Below are 17,595 nucleotides of genomic sequence, written 5' to 3' on the forward strand. Positions count from 1 at the left end.
AAGTATGCAGGGAAGTGTTTTGATGACTCACCACACCTAATTGTAGACATTGGATTATGTTGTCCTCTTCGTTGTACTAAACTCACTTCACTTTTCCACATACCTAAGTGTAAAAATAATTACTCACAGAATTCATTCATTCGATTCTGCCTTGTTGACTAAATTTATTGGCTAAATGTGTCAGAAGGGATATTTGAGTTAAAATTAAAATCATGTTCATTCAGATTAGCAGGTCAGGTAGAAAATTTTAGATTAAACCTTGAGCATATAAAGAAAAATATGTCGATTTTTACTGTCTTCAAATATTTCCTCACTTAATGTGTGCGTAAGTATAATATATGTATGTGTATGGATGACACAGTGTGTGTATGGATGACACAGTGTGTATGGATGACACAGTGTGTGTATGGATGACACAGTGTGTGTATAGACGACACAGTGTGTGTTTTCAGTATTTTTTTTGTTTATTCTTAATAATTACCTCCATAGAAAACGTAAACATTAACATTTTTTGAAAACTTAATTGGTCTTTTTTGAAAATCTTTGTTTTAATATTAAATATGGATGACTATGTTTTCTGAATAAAATAAAATAAAAATTAACTAGTATCAAAGCAAATAACATAAAATAAAATAATAATTATTACTATGTAATTATTATATGGAATTAATTTTAAAACAAGAAAAAGGAAATAAAGTAAAAATGAATAGAAATGAAAAACACATTAAAAAGAGGAGAATTGAGGGGATGGCCATTCAATGGATAGGATAGCTGATTTAATTGCAGCAGGAGTGGCGTGGAGCAAGTCCAACAGCTCTGCATAATTATATGCAGTTCTGTGGATGCATGCCAGAGGAGAATGGTGGGTCAAGTTTGTCCTATTGTACTCGCACTGGAACACGTGTTGGAGTCTGCTTGCCCTTGTGGGTACACTAATTTTATCAGGAAAAGTAATTTTGGGCAATCAATTATAGTTCATATGCAATTGTCCTTCTGGTGGAGAGCAATGGTAACCTTAACTCAGACTTTAAAGTTTGGTATCAAATTTAATCTACAGATTTATCCTTTTTGAACTGTATGTAGCATAAAAACTTCCGCTGAACTCTTTCTAAGTTAAAAGAGTTGCAGTTGTAATAAGGGCTCCAGACTGACAATGCATATTCCAGTTGTGATCGGACTAGAACGCTATACAGAAATTTTATTGAAACAATGCTACTGAAATTAGTTGTATTCCAGATAATGAAGTCCAGCATCTGCATAGCCTTATTAGCAATTGTCATTCCACTGTGCGTAAAGGTTAGCTTTTCATCAAAAGTTACCCGTATGATGGTTAGTTAGGCATTTTTTTATTTTCATTCGAAAATTCTCATTTAATTATTGCCACAGTTATAAAAATACTTGAAAATGAATTTAATCACGTAATGTTAAATTACAACACAAAAAATTGGGAAAAAATATTCTAAATGTGTTTGTAATCAAATGTCGATATGTCTTTCATGTCATCTTTCTCGTGTTTTGTAGGTGGAATGCAAGACTTCAACTATGTCCATTCCAACTGTTTCGAGGTTACATTCGAGCTGTCATGCTGCAAATATCCTAATGCCTCCACGTTGGAGAAGGAGTGGGGACTGAATAAGGAATCTCTTATATCCTTTATGGAGCAAACTAACAGGGGAATTAAGGGCTTTGTACTAGACAAAGAAGGAAAGCCAATTGAGGTAAGAAATTGTTCGCACAATTTATGTATAAACTGTGCAAGCCTATAAAAGCTTAGATCATTCTGTCTTACAAATTTATAAACAAAACATATGTTAAATGACATACCTTAAAGCGAAAAATGTTTTAGATAATAAAAATATACCAATAGAATAAAAATGTAGGATCTTTGATTGTAAATATTTTTCTTGTAGCAAGTAAACATTATTTTTATAAGTAAAGTCAAATAGACTTTTCCGTCCTAAAATATTTGTATAGCATTTTGAATTCCTTTTGTTAGTTACACTCGGATCTTTTCTCACTGCGTAACATTTTTGTAATTCTGCCTATATCTGAACATTTATATTTCTTCAATTCATCTGATGAATGAAGTTTGTTTAAACTATTTGTTTATTTTTCATGTAGCCAGGTATCGCAAGTTTAAAAATAAATTCTCACATTAAAAATTGATTTTGTTTACGTAAGTAACATAATGTTTATAATTTGTTGACTCAATTTCTCGCAGCTGTCATCACCTTCGATAGCTCAGTTGGTAGAGCGGTGGACTGTAGCGTAAACAAAACATTGTAATCCATAGGTCACTGGTTCAAATCCGGTTCGAAGGAGTTTTTTTTTACAATTGCTAGACATTTAAAAAATAATGCAAGTAATATTTTTTTGAATTTATAATTTCCTTTCGACGAGCATTAGACTAATCATCCTACCTTCATGTAACAAAAAAATTATCGAGTATTAAAAAAAAAAAAACTGCCGTTGAAATACCAATGTAGTGCCCTGTGCACCAATAGGTGGGAAAAGGGAATGATGTCTCGATGATTAGATTTTTTGTACAAAAATATGGTCCAAAAAGATGGCTCTCTATTTTTTTGTACATATTTTTTTTTCTTCATTGATTACCGTTTTCTTTAATTATATTAAAATTATCTAATTAGTATTTGTTTAAATCTTGTAACCTATGTATGTATATTGACGGTGGTATGTGACTGATGTGCCACTATAGCCAAAATTGAGTTATATATACCACTTTTCTCAGATACCACACTGCATCGTATGAGCCGACATCAATAGATATCTGATGTAAATTTTGGCATTCTGCATCAAAAACCCTCTCGTACGGCGCTCATAAAATCAAGAGTTCATATTCACATACTTGGTCTTATCTTTATAAATTGTTGTTTAGATTTACTGGTATGAATTCTACATAGCTCTAATAATTGTATATAATACCCGTGTGATTAAACATAAAAGAAGTTTTGCTTATTTTTCAACTAAAAAGCTTTTTATTGACTGTCCTGAATAATTAACTTTACGGCACATGAGTAATTTAGCCTTTTTACCATCGATAAGTAAAAACCTTTTAGGCATTGATTTCTTTTAAAAATTCAATCAATATAATTGATTTATGCATCTAAAGTCATTTTTAGTTTTACAAAAAAATGAAAATGAAAAAAAGACACCATGAAAAATTTATATTAGTTATGCGAGTACTTATTTATTGTGTAATTTTTATAAAACATGTGTATTAATTCAATTGGGGAATCACATATTTTGACGTTACCTGTATTTTTCAATGCCAAAGCTATTTTCCTAAATATTGTCATTATCAAAGCAATCATATTGTAAAAATACGCAATATGTACATTAAAATTATTTAATTTAACAAAATTTTACCTAGCACTTATACTGTAACTCATTGTTGATGTTTGTTTAAAAAATTAAGGCTGTAGTCCGGTAAAACGAACATAAAATTAGGGAATCATACGATTTTGCCATTTTAAAACTAATGTTTTTTTTCAATCGCGCAATAATAAAAAAAAAATAAAAACAAACAAATTAGATAAAAACAATAATTTTTACAGGTATTTTTATTAAAAAAATAAAGTTAAAAGTTTTATGAAACTAAAATACAATTACTTTTAGACCGGCAGATTACGCCATTTCAAATTTAGACTAAACTTCGGTATCTGGGATCTCAATAAAGACTAAGTATTGAACTAAAATTTGTTGTAATAATTTGAAGATAATAAATTAAACATGAAAGTGGCCGCGGCCAAAATTTAATTTTTTGTTTTTGAACAGAAATACAAGCATTTTAAATCACATACATTTTTGTAACATTTACCTTTATTTCTACTTAAAATTATGCCTTCGGTAGCCCTAATCGTATGATTTCCTAATTTTGCGTTCGTTTTACCAGATTACAGCCTTAAGAGCATGCACCAGGGCCCCGATTACAATGGGAAGTTAACAGAGTTATCTTCGACTGTCTATAAAAGAAAACTGATAATTGTGTACAAAACTGAGTTTATTTGCATGAACATATAAAGTATCTTCGTCGGTAACCTATAATTGAACATGTTTCGAAGAAAAAATTGTATGCATATTCTGCTTTTCATACAGAAAACTTAATTTTACTTTGTAGATAAAATTTAAGATAAATGGTAACATTGTAATATTTATTACACTTAATTTCCATCAAGTTTATAAAAATATTTGACAAAACATACTGGCAGTGCATTTCTTTTCAAGAAACTTGTCCTATATTGGTAGAATAATGTTATAATATTACTATAACGAGTCATATGTGCAATGACAGTCCCTGCATCGAAACATTCGCCATTGCTTGCATTTTGTTCTATACCCCTTTCGCTCCGGGCCAACACGTTTGTGTGAGTACAAACAAAAATTCAAATTGCCTTCCATATGCTGTTAGATCTTGGCCACAACGATTGTTCATGTTACTGGCCACTTAGAACATAACATATTTTTTATATGATAGCTCCAGTATCCGAAGTGGAGAGATGGTCCAAAAAAAAGGAGAGTAAAGAAAATTTTGAAAAATATCTCAGGAGCGAAAGGGATACGCACAATATTGTACACACATTGTACATAACTAAATCATATAAATTTTTAACAAATATTTTATTAGTATGCGTGTTCAAAGTGAGGTTACAACTATCTGTGTATGCGCCGGCAATGCTTGAATTATACATATTGTCTTCCTCTAACGCTCGATTTTTCACTATGAAGCATAGTCTATTTTGCTCAAGCCATGGTCTACATTTGGTAATTTTTTAAACAAATTTAGAATTAATGCTCGTCCAAATCAAAATATGCACAGTGACGATTAGAGCATCTGCTTGAGCTGATCTTGCTTGATCATTTGGCGCTAGTATTGAATAAAATATACACATGTTGCGATGAATCCCTGTTTATTTGTATATCAATTATTTATTTATATTTTTACTTGGCAGTGCACTGTATTTAGTCACACACTAAGAAATCGCTTTTGCTGCACATCCAACAAACAAACTATATAAGTGGTTTTATTTTTCATTCTTGCAGGATGCCAAGATTCACATTTTGGAAATTGATCACCCTGTGAGCACCACAGCGAGAGGAGAGTATTGGCGAATGCTGATGCCGGGAACATATTCAGTATATGCTGAAGCCTTTGGGTAAGTTTACTTTATTGATATCTTTATAGAGACAGAAACTTTTTTTTATATTTACAGGATTTATACTGCCATGCAAACTGCCGCAACTCACATTTTCTCACTTTTGAGTTATTTATTTATTCGTAATCAGCATTTAATTAGCTATAAGTGAATCCAACACTTTTTTCGCTACAACAACTGGAAGGTTGTAAATTGAATACCTACCCATGCAGTAACATTAAGTTTTTAGCCCATAAATGATAAAAATTCTAACTAAAATGCGGATTAAAAAATATATTTTTAGCTTGATTATTTTGGATATTTCTATTTGTGAAAATAAACTACTCGTGATTTAAAAAATAAATAAAATTATAATTTGTAAAATAAACTATGTTTAAAAAAAATTTAATGTGCATTTTAATTCAAACTGCTTATGTTTGAGTATGTCCAAATGCTTGCAGACTGGCTGTATTTCCTCCCTAGGGAGTTATTCATATTTAAATTTATTTCAACAGAGAGAGAAAACATTATTGAGAAGAGAATATGGACGTCTAGGCATTTACAGGGCTTATGACCTGTCATTCGCTGGTTTAAGTGGCCACTTTACACACTGTGTAACATTCACCACTAATAAAGGTTTCAGCTCCATTACTTCACAAAAGTCAACAGATGGAAGAGTTGAAGAAATGTAGATGTTTAAACATGGGCAGAATGGTGAATGTTATGCAGTGTGTAAAGTTACTTTTTTTACTATGGCATCACTTAAAATCTCTGGAATTCTAACTTCCATCTGATTTAGATCGCGGTGGAAAATTGACCTCATTTTAGCTGTTAATCTGCTTTAATTCCTTAGTTTGGGCACATTCGGTGGCGTGCGATACTATTTCTAGTTCTTATGTTAATATAATTTTGGCTTTTTTGACACATTATTGAATTTTTCTTTAACATAAAACCAGGAAGATGAAAAATCTAAATAAAACGTCAAATGGGGGGAATATTTGTATGAAAACGTATGAAGATTTTATTACCTGAACATCTTGGTATAAAAAGCGGAAAAATGTAAAATTGAGTAATGTAAAAACAAGTTTATACTGTATTATATTTACCAAATTGCTTGAGCCAATGTCAAGTTCCAACTTGTCAATTTTCTAACTGACAATCACTGGCTATGTTTTGTGTGTGTGCAAAACAGATATCTATATTATGGTCCTTTTTTATTAACTTAGCCACTATGTTCAATCTAGTTCGGGTTGATAATTAGTGTAGATATTGTTGATGTCACATAAAACACTGTTTTTTTATGCATGTAAATTGTAACATTATGTTTTTATTACAGATACGATACTGTACAATTTGACAACATAAAAGTTGAAGACAAAATAGAAGCACTTGTTGTCAACTTCACTCTTAAAGAATCCGACCCTTCGAAAAATCTCCCAGGTAATTACTATTAATTCTTTTGATGTACAAAAGAACATTTTTTAACAAAAGCTGGTGACTGTTGCACACAATTTTAACCCCACTTAATCCAGAATTTGCAATGGAACTGTCTTAGGAGCTTCTACAACATTTTTTGCACTCCTGCCAGAAGTGTGTAAAAATACAATAAAAACACAACATTAATCACTCTCAAGTATAAACAATAGAAAAATATAAACCATTTTACTCAATTCATATTTCAATAAAGAAGTAAAATAATATGTAATGAAATTGTTTAATCGCTTTTAAAAAATGGCTGTTAGTAAATCTTGTTCTAATTATTTTTTTGTAATATGCACACAGTAGCGTTTTTTGGTCCACATGTAATTTTTTTTTGCCGAGTTCTTACTTAGGAGTTTGGTGTAATATGGTTCTTCCCTAAGACTGTTTTTAAAAATGAATTATTACTATACTCTGGGTAGCGCATGATTAACTAATATCTCACTAATAATGTGTAAAATAAATGGTGAGTGAAGCCAAATATTGATAACCTTGTTTTAATTTTTAAGGAAAATATCTTCAAATTTGTACTGTAAATGTTTTCTATGGTGTTGTTGAAACAGTCAAAATATTGTACATATTTAAATTTAGAAGAGATACGTTTAATATACTGTTTTTTATTACCTTGTGATTACATGAACAAAATATTATTGAGAATAAACATATACATTAATAGAAGTCACAATTTTTTATCTCTTTAATAAATAAAAAAAGACATTGTTTTTTAGTTTTTAATTTTCAGATTTCATATTTTTAGGTATACCTTGAATTGTTATGCTATATTATAATAAATCTACAGATGACATGGATTAGCAACAAAATATGACAATTTTAAATCATGCAATTTATGGTGACTGTTGAAACAATAAGTTTCGGTGATGGATCTCTTTATTTTATTTTATTATATTAGTTTTGATAAATATATTTTTATTAATTTGTGGCTCAATTTTTTTTGGTAGGGTTTTTTGATATTTCTCAGAAAACACAATGTTAAAAAATCACAACATTAAAAAATATATATATATTTTTATATTACTAAACAAACAAAAGATCATATCATTTCCTGTTTCCCAGAGGGTAGGCAGAAAGAATAGAACATACAAATATGTATTAGTTTGCTCTATAGCCATCGTATGGCATCATTTATACCAAATCTCTAATAATTAAAATTGTAATATTGAGTACATAATTAATTAGATATAGAAATAGATCAATGTTTTGATAGTGGTAAAAATTAAATACATATCTTCGACCCGGGTATCCTCTCATCGTAATATTAATTTATGCAATATAACTGTGCTTTATAAAAATAATTTTAAAAATGTTTCGCTGTAGTGACAAACGTGCAATTGAATTTGGAAGAATTTAGACAATTTTATGTTTTTTTTTATGATGAGCCATAAATATTAAAATCTTATGTAAGTCTAAATTCATACATATCCATAACTGCATATCTGCCTGTGATTTAACCAGCTTCGGTGAAGGTCTGTTCTATTGCTTGAAATTACTATTGAACAATGTATAATTATTTATTTTCTTCAAATGATACTTACATGTGATAAACTATAATGCTCATTGATACCGTAAATTAAAAATATATTTATTAGTTCATTTAAACATGCTCAAATCATACATTCAAGTTTTAAAAAAGTATTCTACTGCAAAATGAAGCTTAAATTAGCCAAATTTGCTATAACCATAATTTAAAATTCTTTTATTATACCAGTTGGTACAGGGTATTGGATTGGTACATCAATTGCTTGCTATCTATTGTTTAATAAAGGCAAATGCATGCTAAAACTATTGTAGATTAATCAAAATGTAAATTGACATTTTTTTAAAATTTAAAATGTGTTCATGTTATCACACTTTTTGAAATAAAACAATTTATTATTGTAGTGTAACATTATTATTGTAACTTTTAGCTTTGAAAAGTTTGCATACATATTTTCAAATTTCTTGATTATAATCATTTATATATGGTCTGAATAATTTTACACATTGCTATAATTTTAATTTCTAATTTTTATATCATCGTTAAATGTAAATCATTATTGTTTAAATTTTAACATGTTGGTGTGGTTTTTGTAAAGACAAGGAGAATTCTTCTGGGGCTGCTTTAAATGGAGAAGAATCCATGATCACCATCGCCATAATGTTGCCTCTAGTATTTTTAATCCATTTATGGGCTTAAAATATAAATTTACCTAGCTACGCTTTTTTATCATAAGCAAGTACTTATATTATTATATACTTTTTATTTTATGAAAATGGCATGCTTTAGTACATCGACTAAAAAGGTAATGGGGATAAGCCACAATTATAATATTTATGAGACAATGTTAATTATTAATTTAAAGTCTTAACTTTTCCATATTATTACTTCCTTTAATGATAAGCTGCATTTTCATAAATATATTTAGGGTACAATATTTTAAAGAGATTTAAGTTGCTTTAATCAATAGACATTTAGAATTGATCCAAATGATTAAAGATTAAAAAAAACATCATTGGCTCTCACAGTTTTGCTATTTGGGTGAATATGCAGTTCATAATTAAAGCAAACATTGAAATATATAGAAAATTCTGTGCTGGTAGCATAATTTTCATTATGGATATAAATGTAGCCTATCAAAAAAATCAATGTTTTAGTACATTTAAAATATCTAACTTAAACTTTTGTGAGTTATCTTTTTACCTTATCGCAGTCGAGAATATTTAGCAGAAAAAAATCACTACATTACCATATTTTTTATAATTTTTTCGGTTCTATCATGTCAACAAATTTAATAATTCATTAATTAGGATAAAATTATTCTTTGAAATATCGTTACTCTGTACCATTAAATCTCAACCCAAAAATCAACTCTGTCTCATTTGGGCATATGTTAAAATAAGATAAATTGAGAGTTATCAAAAATATACAAACTCTCTATCATTTTGATACATATCATTTATAATATTTTAAACATAATGGAAAAGGAGTATTTACATTTTTAAGTTTGAAAAATTGAAAGTATTAGTAAAATTTGAGAGAATATCTTTTGTCTATTGTAAATAATATACACACTGTTTTATTTTCCTTAATGTTGTATACTATCTAAGGCAATAAATGTGAATGTGATAAAATATTGCCTTTATTTTATTTTACCCTTTAAGTACTAAAAATATAATAATATTTTTTATATCTAAAATTTAAAAAAAGGCTACAGTATCTGGCTTCACAAAAAGCTTTTTTTTATACGTAGTAAAATATTTTTATCTGTGGTTCTTTATTAACTTTGCTTTCAGGATCGCATGATTTTTACAGATTATTGTTTTTTTTGTCTTGTTGAAATACATATGTAATTATGTATATGTTAATACAAAATCTACATTTTAACTAATGTAACTAAAACACATTAAAAACTATTAGTACCATTGAATTTTTGAACACATTGGTTTACAGTTTAAAGTAAAAATTGAGATTTTCAAACTAAAGACGCCATAGGTAGACGGCACACTTTTAATTCCATTGTTGTTCTGGTAAAATCTGTAAAGTGAGTTTTTTTTAAATTACAAGATAAAGCAAACTAATATAAATTTAGACCATGATATTTGTATTTTAATTTGCAGAAATATTATTTCTATCACACAGAAATTACGTTATTTGTTTCAATTTGTCTGCCGAAAAATAGTGTACCACGCAACGATAAAATATGCTACGATTTCAGAAGCAATTTAAATAATAACATTACCATCTTGAAAATAGCATTTTAGATGCAAAATTTTGTACATCTTTTATCTATGATCACATAATAATGCTTGGTTTTGGTAAACATAGAAAACTAACACAAGCACTCACTTTAGCACTTAGCATGCAGTCCACACACATTGTGTATTCTGGACAAGATTAAGGAATTGGCATCAATGCTTTTTCAGGCACGAAATAGTAACATTTGCACAGCAAATATGCAAAGCTATAGTTCTGCTAGCAATAGATCGAGTATAATGCTTAGCCAAATGAAATTTATTTATGTAAAGTAAAAAATCTTGATAAATATTTGTATTTTACTTACTTAGTCACTTACCCACTTTTCTATGTCTACTGGTTTTTAAATGAACCTGTCTCTTTGTCAGGACATTAATTACACTAACATGCAAATCCTACTATACACCTTCACCATACTAGCTGCATAAAAATATAACACCAATGTACTGATAAGACACGTGCTATTAGAAGCTGACACCGACGTACACTGATTATATATATGTATATATATTTTTTAATGTTTAATATTGTATTTGCAATGAAATCATTTTTGTGCAACTATGTTGGCGAATAGCAGGTTATGCATGTTAGTGTTATTAATGTCTCGATGAAGGGACGGATTCATCTCGAACCCGGCAAACACAGAAAAGTCGGTAAGTGGCTATATACAAATATTTATTGAAATTTTTGACCACAAAGTTAAAGCTTTAAATATTAATAAATTTTTTTCATCCAATATAATTTTGGACAAATCATCTTAATTTTTTGTTTGTAGAACTGTATGTTTCACATTTCTAAATTCGATTTAAAAATAAGCTGTTGATAGATATTTCAACAGAAAAAATAATATTTGATATACATTTCAACAGACAGTGACCTTTTTGAAAAAGGAAATGTGGAAGTCTAGGCATAAAATAATAAACTCCCTAAGGCGTTGAATCCAGTATTTGTCTAAAAATATTTGAACATATTATTCAAAATATTGCTGATGCTACAAATAATTCATTTTTAAAAATGTCTTTTTATTAGGGTTTAATATAAAAAACAAGTCTATAGTAAATATATTTAAATTGTCAGTTATTCTTATTCTGAAAACTGTAGGTGAGTAATATGTAAGCTTCTGACATTACTGCGACCTGTGTAGATTATTGAGACAGATCTCGTAAATTAGTTCTCGCACTTCAAGTCTAGGTTTTTAAAGTATCAGGCTTTTAGGTAGGGGACGAGTGTTCTAACATCCTCAGTAGTCCCCCGAGGATGCGGCTTCTTTTGTGATACGAAGCATCACATTCACATAGAATGTATGTAAATTGTTTCATCATCTGCACTGCAGAACCTACATCTAGAAGTTTTATAAAGGTTCAGTCTAGCAAAGTTTTTATTAGATTTGCAGGGATAATGATAATCCTCACTTGGTTTCGGGTATGTTTCATTACGTCGAAAGCAAACCTTTGCAAGTACGCTTTTAGTTCCTTCTAAATTGTCACTTTTTTATCAGCTTTAAAATTAAATCAAATATCTGGTCAATCAGTATTTTATATTACATCATTGCGCCGGCAAAATCTGTTAAGTGATCTTTCTATTTTAAAAGTCCAGTAAAACTCTAATTATTTGGATTAATGAGTGGCAGATTTAATTGCTTTTGAAATAATACAGCGGATTAGAATCACATTTAAAATTTATTTAAACATATCCAGCAAAGTTAATTACACAGTTGAATTAAAATTAAAACTTCTCCTTTATTATTTTTTTCCTGATAACGATCTGGATATTTGGCAATCCGGATTACTGGAGTGTGGATAAACAGATTTCTACTGTATTTTAAATTTCTCATTAACATTAAACAATTTAGTTTCAACAAAATATATGATATTTTCCAAAATAAAATTACATAATTTTCCTTTTTATTATCAATAAAAAAAATCTATCACCAAAAGGTTTTATTATTCTACTGAACAATTTTTTAAATGTTACTTAACAGATATTGTCAGCACAATGACGATTAGCTATTTTAGTCGTGTACTCTATTTAAAACTAATTTTCACTATACAGTATCTCAAAACTAGCCATAATTTTCCTTTTTATTATCAATAAAAAAAATCTATCACCAAAAGGTTTTATTATTCTACTGAACAATTTTTTAAATGTTACTTAACAGATATTGTCAGCACAATGACGATTAGCTATTTTAGTCGTGTACTCTATTTAAAACTAATTTTCACTATACAGTATCTCAAAACTAGCCATAATGCAGATTGGTAAATTGATAAATTATCATTGGCTCGATAATATATTTTTCACACAGGATAAACAATAGACAATCGGAACATTAAACAATAGACAATCGGAACATTAAACAATAGACAATCAGAACGTTGACAATGAGATGTTACTGGGAGACAGTTAAGATGGAAAAAGGGCATGTATAAATTGGTAGTCAGATGGCTGAAGGGACCATCTGTAATTTTCAAAAATGTTTAGGAGAGCTAAAATACGACTCAATTTCAAGACTTTAATCCACAAACTAAAATATTTTAGTTTTGCTTTTCAATAATGAATTACCATTCTATATTATGGTGTTTTTTTTTTCTATGTGTATTTACTGAAATGTTGATTAAAACTTTTGAAAACTAAAAAACAGAAAAAAATACAGATGGTCCCTTTTGCCATCTGACTACCGAAATAATATAGGTAGTTTTGTATTTCCTTTGTTTCTGACAATATGGTGACTACCCAGTTTTAAGAATTATTATGGGATGCCACTATTTAAAAATGTATTTCAATTTTAACCAGTAATCTTTTTTGTAGACTATTTACATCACATGTGGGTAACCCCTGGCTCGTGGGACGTTTCGATCCGGCCTGCGGATATGTGGAGTTTCGATAATACCAGAATTAGTTTATAAACTCAAAACATTGAATGTGTGTGTGATTTATTGAAGTTTTTATTTTCTAATGCCTAGATAAATAATATTATCAACGAGCTTGAGGTGATTTTCCACAAAAATAGTTTCTAATTAATTATCTTTTATATCATCTAAAAATACCATGTCATATTCAATCGTAACAAGATACAGCTTTTATCTATAGGAGCACGATTTTTTTTTGTTATCGAGAATAATTGTATGCGTGGATGGTTATTTTAATATTCTGGCCCGAAACTCAGATAAAAATGGGCAATCTGGCCCAGACTAAATAAAGTTTGCCCGTGCCTGATTTACATACTAAATCTATTGAAATTATACAAGTGTAAAATTTTATTACCTTTTTTTTTACAAAAAACGGGCACAGTCAAAAAAGTTTTGAATGATATTGATATTTAGACAAGATTTGATTTAAATCAGTAAATGTTTAAATTTCACTAGGTGTACTGTAGAACTCGCAAACCAAGTTTACAAATCCATACAATTGGAATATTGAATATTGCAGCAGCAAGGCTTATTATAGGAGTAAAAAAATATTCTCACAACATCTTCGAGATTTGCACTGGTTAAAAAGTCCAGAGAGAATAAAATACAAGCTTTGTTGGACAGTATTCAAATCCCTTCATGAAGTGGTTCCAAGATACCTAAAGAACCTTTGTATTGGGGAAAATACATGTCAAAGAAAATCTACTCTTAGGTCAGCATTTGATTCAGGCAGAGGAAAACTTGTCAAAATCAGACGCTCCCCAAACACTAGATTCGGAGATCGTGCTTTTGCCGTTTGCCGGCCCCTCTGCCTGGAACCAATTGCCTTCAAACTTACGAATCATCGACAGTCCCAGTCAGTTCAAATCCAAACGAAAATCTCACTTTTTTAGTTTATCATACCCTCAATTTTAAATCAGAAAATATAATATGTCACTTTAGCTTTGTAAGTTTAAGTATACAATTGTGAAGCGCTCTTGAGGTGATTTTTCACAAAAATGGCGTTATATAAATTAGCCAAATATTATTATTATTATTATTATAGAGGCCATAGCTGTGCTGATCAAGGAACAGTAATGAAAACAAATTAATATACAAGTTTGGTAAACTTAATACGTAAACTGAATACTTATAAATATATAATTAAATTTAATATTTATAAATAATTAATCTTAACCAACCTTAAGTTGAACCATCAACCTATTAATACACATAGACGCGCCCTATTAGCAAAATATTTAAAAAAATAGGCACACGGAAACATACCCATAGTTACCGAGTTTGTTTATTTATACCAGGGCTGCTTTCGGGGAGACTGCATATACTACAAAAACTGGGAGGGTATCCATTTTTGGTATATAAAAAAGTTTGTATGTAAATATTTCCAAACAACTTTAGTTTTTGATGGATTCCAATCAGGTTCTTTCCTTTAATTACTACTCATTTATTTATTTTTACTGGATTTTGTGGAATGCTAAAATCATATTGACTCACATTTATTATACTTTTAAAACCGTATTCCTACAAGTACATCCCTGTTAGAAAGAAGAGCTTTGATTTATCCCGCTTGGCAGAATTTGACATTTAAAATAAATAATTCTTATAGTTGGATATGAATTATTTAATGCTTTGTCAATTACTTGCAAACAAATACTCCCCAATGAAAAGTTACACCATTATTTTTACAATATTTATCCAGTTTTTATATGTTTTCACGACACAAGCAGGCATTTTGGTTTCGACTCTAAACGTCAAGCTCACATCATCATTTTTAGGGCTCAGGGCGCGTCTTTTTGTGTTAATCAGTCGACGGGTACAACCCTATAAAAATGTGTAATACACTCACCAAATCCTAGGAAATTTAACAATACAGGTTTTGGTCCAAGAAGTGCTTGTCTCACATAACAGAAAGGTGGTAGATTACACGCATGTATACAAAAAGGCGAAGATGAAAGTAAAGCATCCAATAGCAGCCCCATAGAATTAGAAATATTCCAGAAACAGCATACGCGCATCAAACAGAAGGCGACTAAACTACTCATAAATGAGTAGTTTTAAGTTTTGACCCATTAGTTTCTTTGTAGACGTCGCTCAGTACGCAACTCCCGATTTGAATTCAACTATGCCGTGTTGGGTCATTTTAAAGTGTAGAAATACTGCTGGGATCTTAAAGAAACAGGATGGGATCACATTTCACGTTTAATTAGAAAATGCATGTATAAGTAGCAAATGCATTACTTAAAAATTGAATTATTTTTCCATCCAGATTGTCGAAAAAACCAAAATAGATATATCGTTAGTGTTGCCAGGGTAGTAAACTTTTTTACCGTACTTTGCTCATCTAATAAAAAAACCAATTAAAATTAGACCTCAGATTAAACAACGCCGTGGTGGACATTTGAACGACATTATCTTTAAAACATCAAATATAATTTAACATGACATAAAAATATCAGTTTTATGCTAAATAAAATTTGTTTTTTATTTTAAGTTCAAAGTTCATTAATTCAATTACTCTTATTAAATGACCCTTGACTTATGTACTCTGTTGTGTCAATCAATATTTCCGCGTGCACAATAAAATTTTAGATAAATGAACGGATTGCTTTTTTTTCCCTTAAATTTGTGTTATGATTATATTTTTTCCCATCGCACAACATTACGCGGCGACATCACGAATGTGCGCGGCGAAAGTGGGGCATAGCGGTGGGATTTTTGAACACAGTCCGATATATTCAAATATAATTTTACGCTCCTGCTGGACTGTTCTTAATTCTATATATATAATAATAAAGTCACGATAGAGATAATCGAGAGAAGTGATATGGTAGCTGGAATATTTTTGACAGAAAAAAACAAATGAAATTCAAATGTTGTAGAATGTTCCAGAATTTTGGCTGCTGAATTTTTAAACGCTCGAATATCCATAATCTTGAAACAAAAATTCTACCCATCTCTGTAGTGATATAAATAAGAATTTTTCCTTTATCAGCTATGGTAGGTACTTAGGAAATGAAATTAGGATTTGACAAATTGCACAGTTTTTTAACCAAAACTTCTGGAGATTTAACGTAACACAATGTAATTACGACGGAGGTAGAGACACACCCATCATTACGAGACTCAATAGATCTGATTTTTTGACAAATGATAAGAACTTCTTTGGTACAGAGACAATACTCTTACATAGAAATAAAAATATATATTAAAATGCCAGAACCGTGGAAATGTTGTAAGAGCTCAAGCCAAATAGGTTACTGACTGCTTTCATTTGTGAAATTAGTCAAGGAGAGTGAGGTTGATGATAGCTGATAGATGGTTAGCAAGTTCTTTATTATTTTTAAAATTCTGTTCTTTTTTGTTGCTCTTTATGTTTATGTATATATAATATCATAGAATCATAATAGTCCAGAAACCGCGATAGGGGCATTAAAAGCAGTAAATGTACATTCAAAAATAAAAATACGCTAATCTTTTGTAAGTCCAGAAACCGCATACGCACATCAAACTAAAGCCGACTAAACTACTCATAAATTATAGAAATGTATAATATATAGATTACTTACCCTAGATAGACAGTTTTCTGTTTTTATAATAAAATAAAACATCAATAATACGTTATTTATTTATAGTATTTTGAGTGTACCCAAATCATTGCACAGAAATACTGGATTCAACCCTGCAGGAAGTTTATCAAGACTGATATTTGACAGATGAGAAGGAAATATTGACATTTAGGCATTTACTGCAGGCTTGTTTAAGTGATAACTTTATACACTGTGTAGCATCGACCATTTTATGTTTGGTTTTTAATAAGTTTTTTTTTTTTAGTTGATTTTGAAAATGTGGATAAAGTACTGCGGTCTGTCGTAGACGAGTTTGGATTTGTCATACCCAACAAATTTGAGAATCACAATTATGAGAAAATGAAGTCCACGCTGCAGACTATGGCCAAGAACTATCCGAATATTACTCGCCTCTACAGCATCGGGCAGTCAGTTCAGGGGAGGGAACTGTATGTAATGGAAATCACAAGGGAACCAGGGAAACATATTAGAGGTGAAAAATTGACAACATTGTAATATTTTCATAATGCAAGTTTAAGAAAATACAAATTACAAAATATATAAAGTTATTAAAACGTTTATTGTGTTGATCAAAACTTTATGCGGGCCAAAACCTACTTGATTTAATAAATACATTATTATTACATCATTAGTTATTACATACATCATTAGTTATTACATCATTACAGTGGAATTCCATCAAGAATTGTCAATAAATAATTTAAATGAAAAAATAC

The 17,595-nt window shown here is 29.7% G+C and overlaps 1 protein-coding gene and 1 non-coding gene across 2 annotated transcripts in view; both read left to right on the forward strand.

The window, feature by feature from the left end:
• Window positions 1–17,595, forward strand: part of svr (Carboxypeptidase D svr) — a 39,543-nt gene that overhangs the window by 10,261 nt on the left and 11,687 nt on the right. Inside the window, exons 4-7 of the mRNA XM_088229405.1 lie at window positions 1,522–1,718; window positions 5,062–5,174; window positions 6,490–6,593; window positions 17,124–17,351. Of these exons, the coding sequence (XP_088085531.1) occupies window positions 1,522–1,718; window positions 5,062–5,174; window positions 6,490–6,593; window positions 17,124–17,351 (642 nt within the window). The remainder of the gene's footprint in view (window positions 1–1,521; window positions 1,719–5,061; window positions 5,175–6,489; window positions 6,594–17,123; window positions 17,352–17,595) is intronic.
• Window positions 2,231–2,321, forward strand: TRNAY-GUA (transfer RNA tyrosine (anticodon GUA)). Its single transcript is given in 2 exon segments — window positions 2,231–2,267; window positions 2,286–2,321. It is a non-coding gene; the product is annotated as a tRNA-Tyr (tRNA).

The sequence above is a fragment of the Micrasema longulum genome, unplaced genomic scaffold (assembly GCF_059751315.1).
Source record: "Micrasema longulum isolate JH-2025_06_02 unplaced genomic scaffold, ASM5975131v1 h1tg000664l, whole genome shotgun sequence".
NCBI lineage: Eukaryota > Metazoa > Arthropoda > Insecta > Trichoptera > Brachycentridae > Micrasema > Micrasema longulum.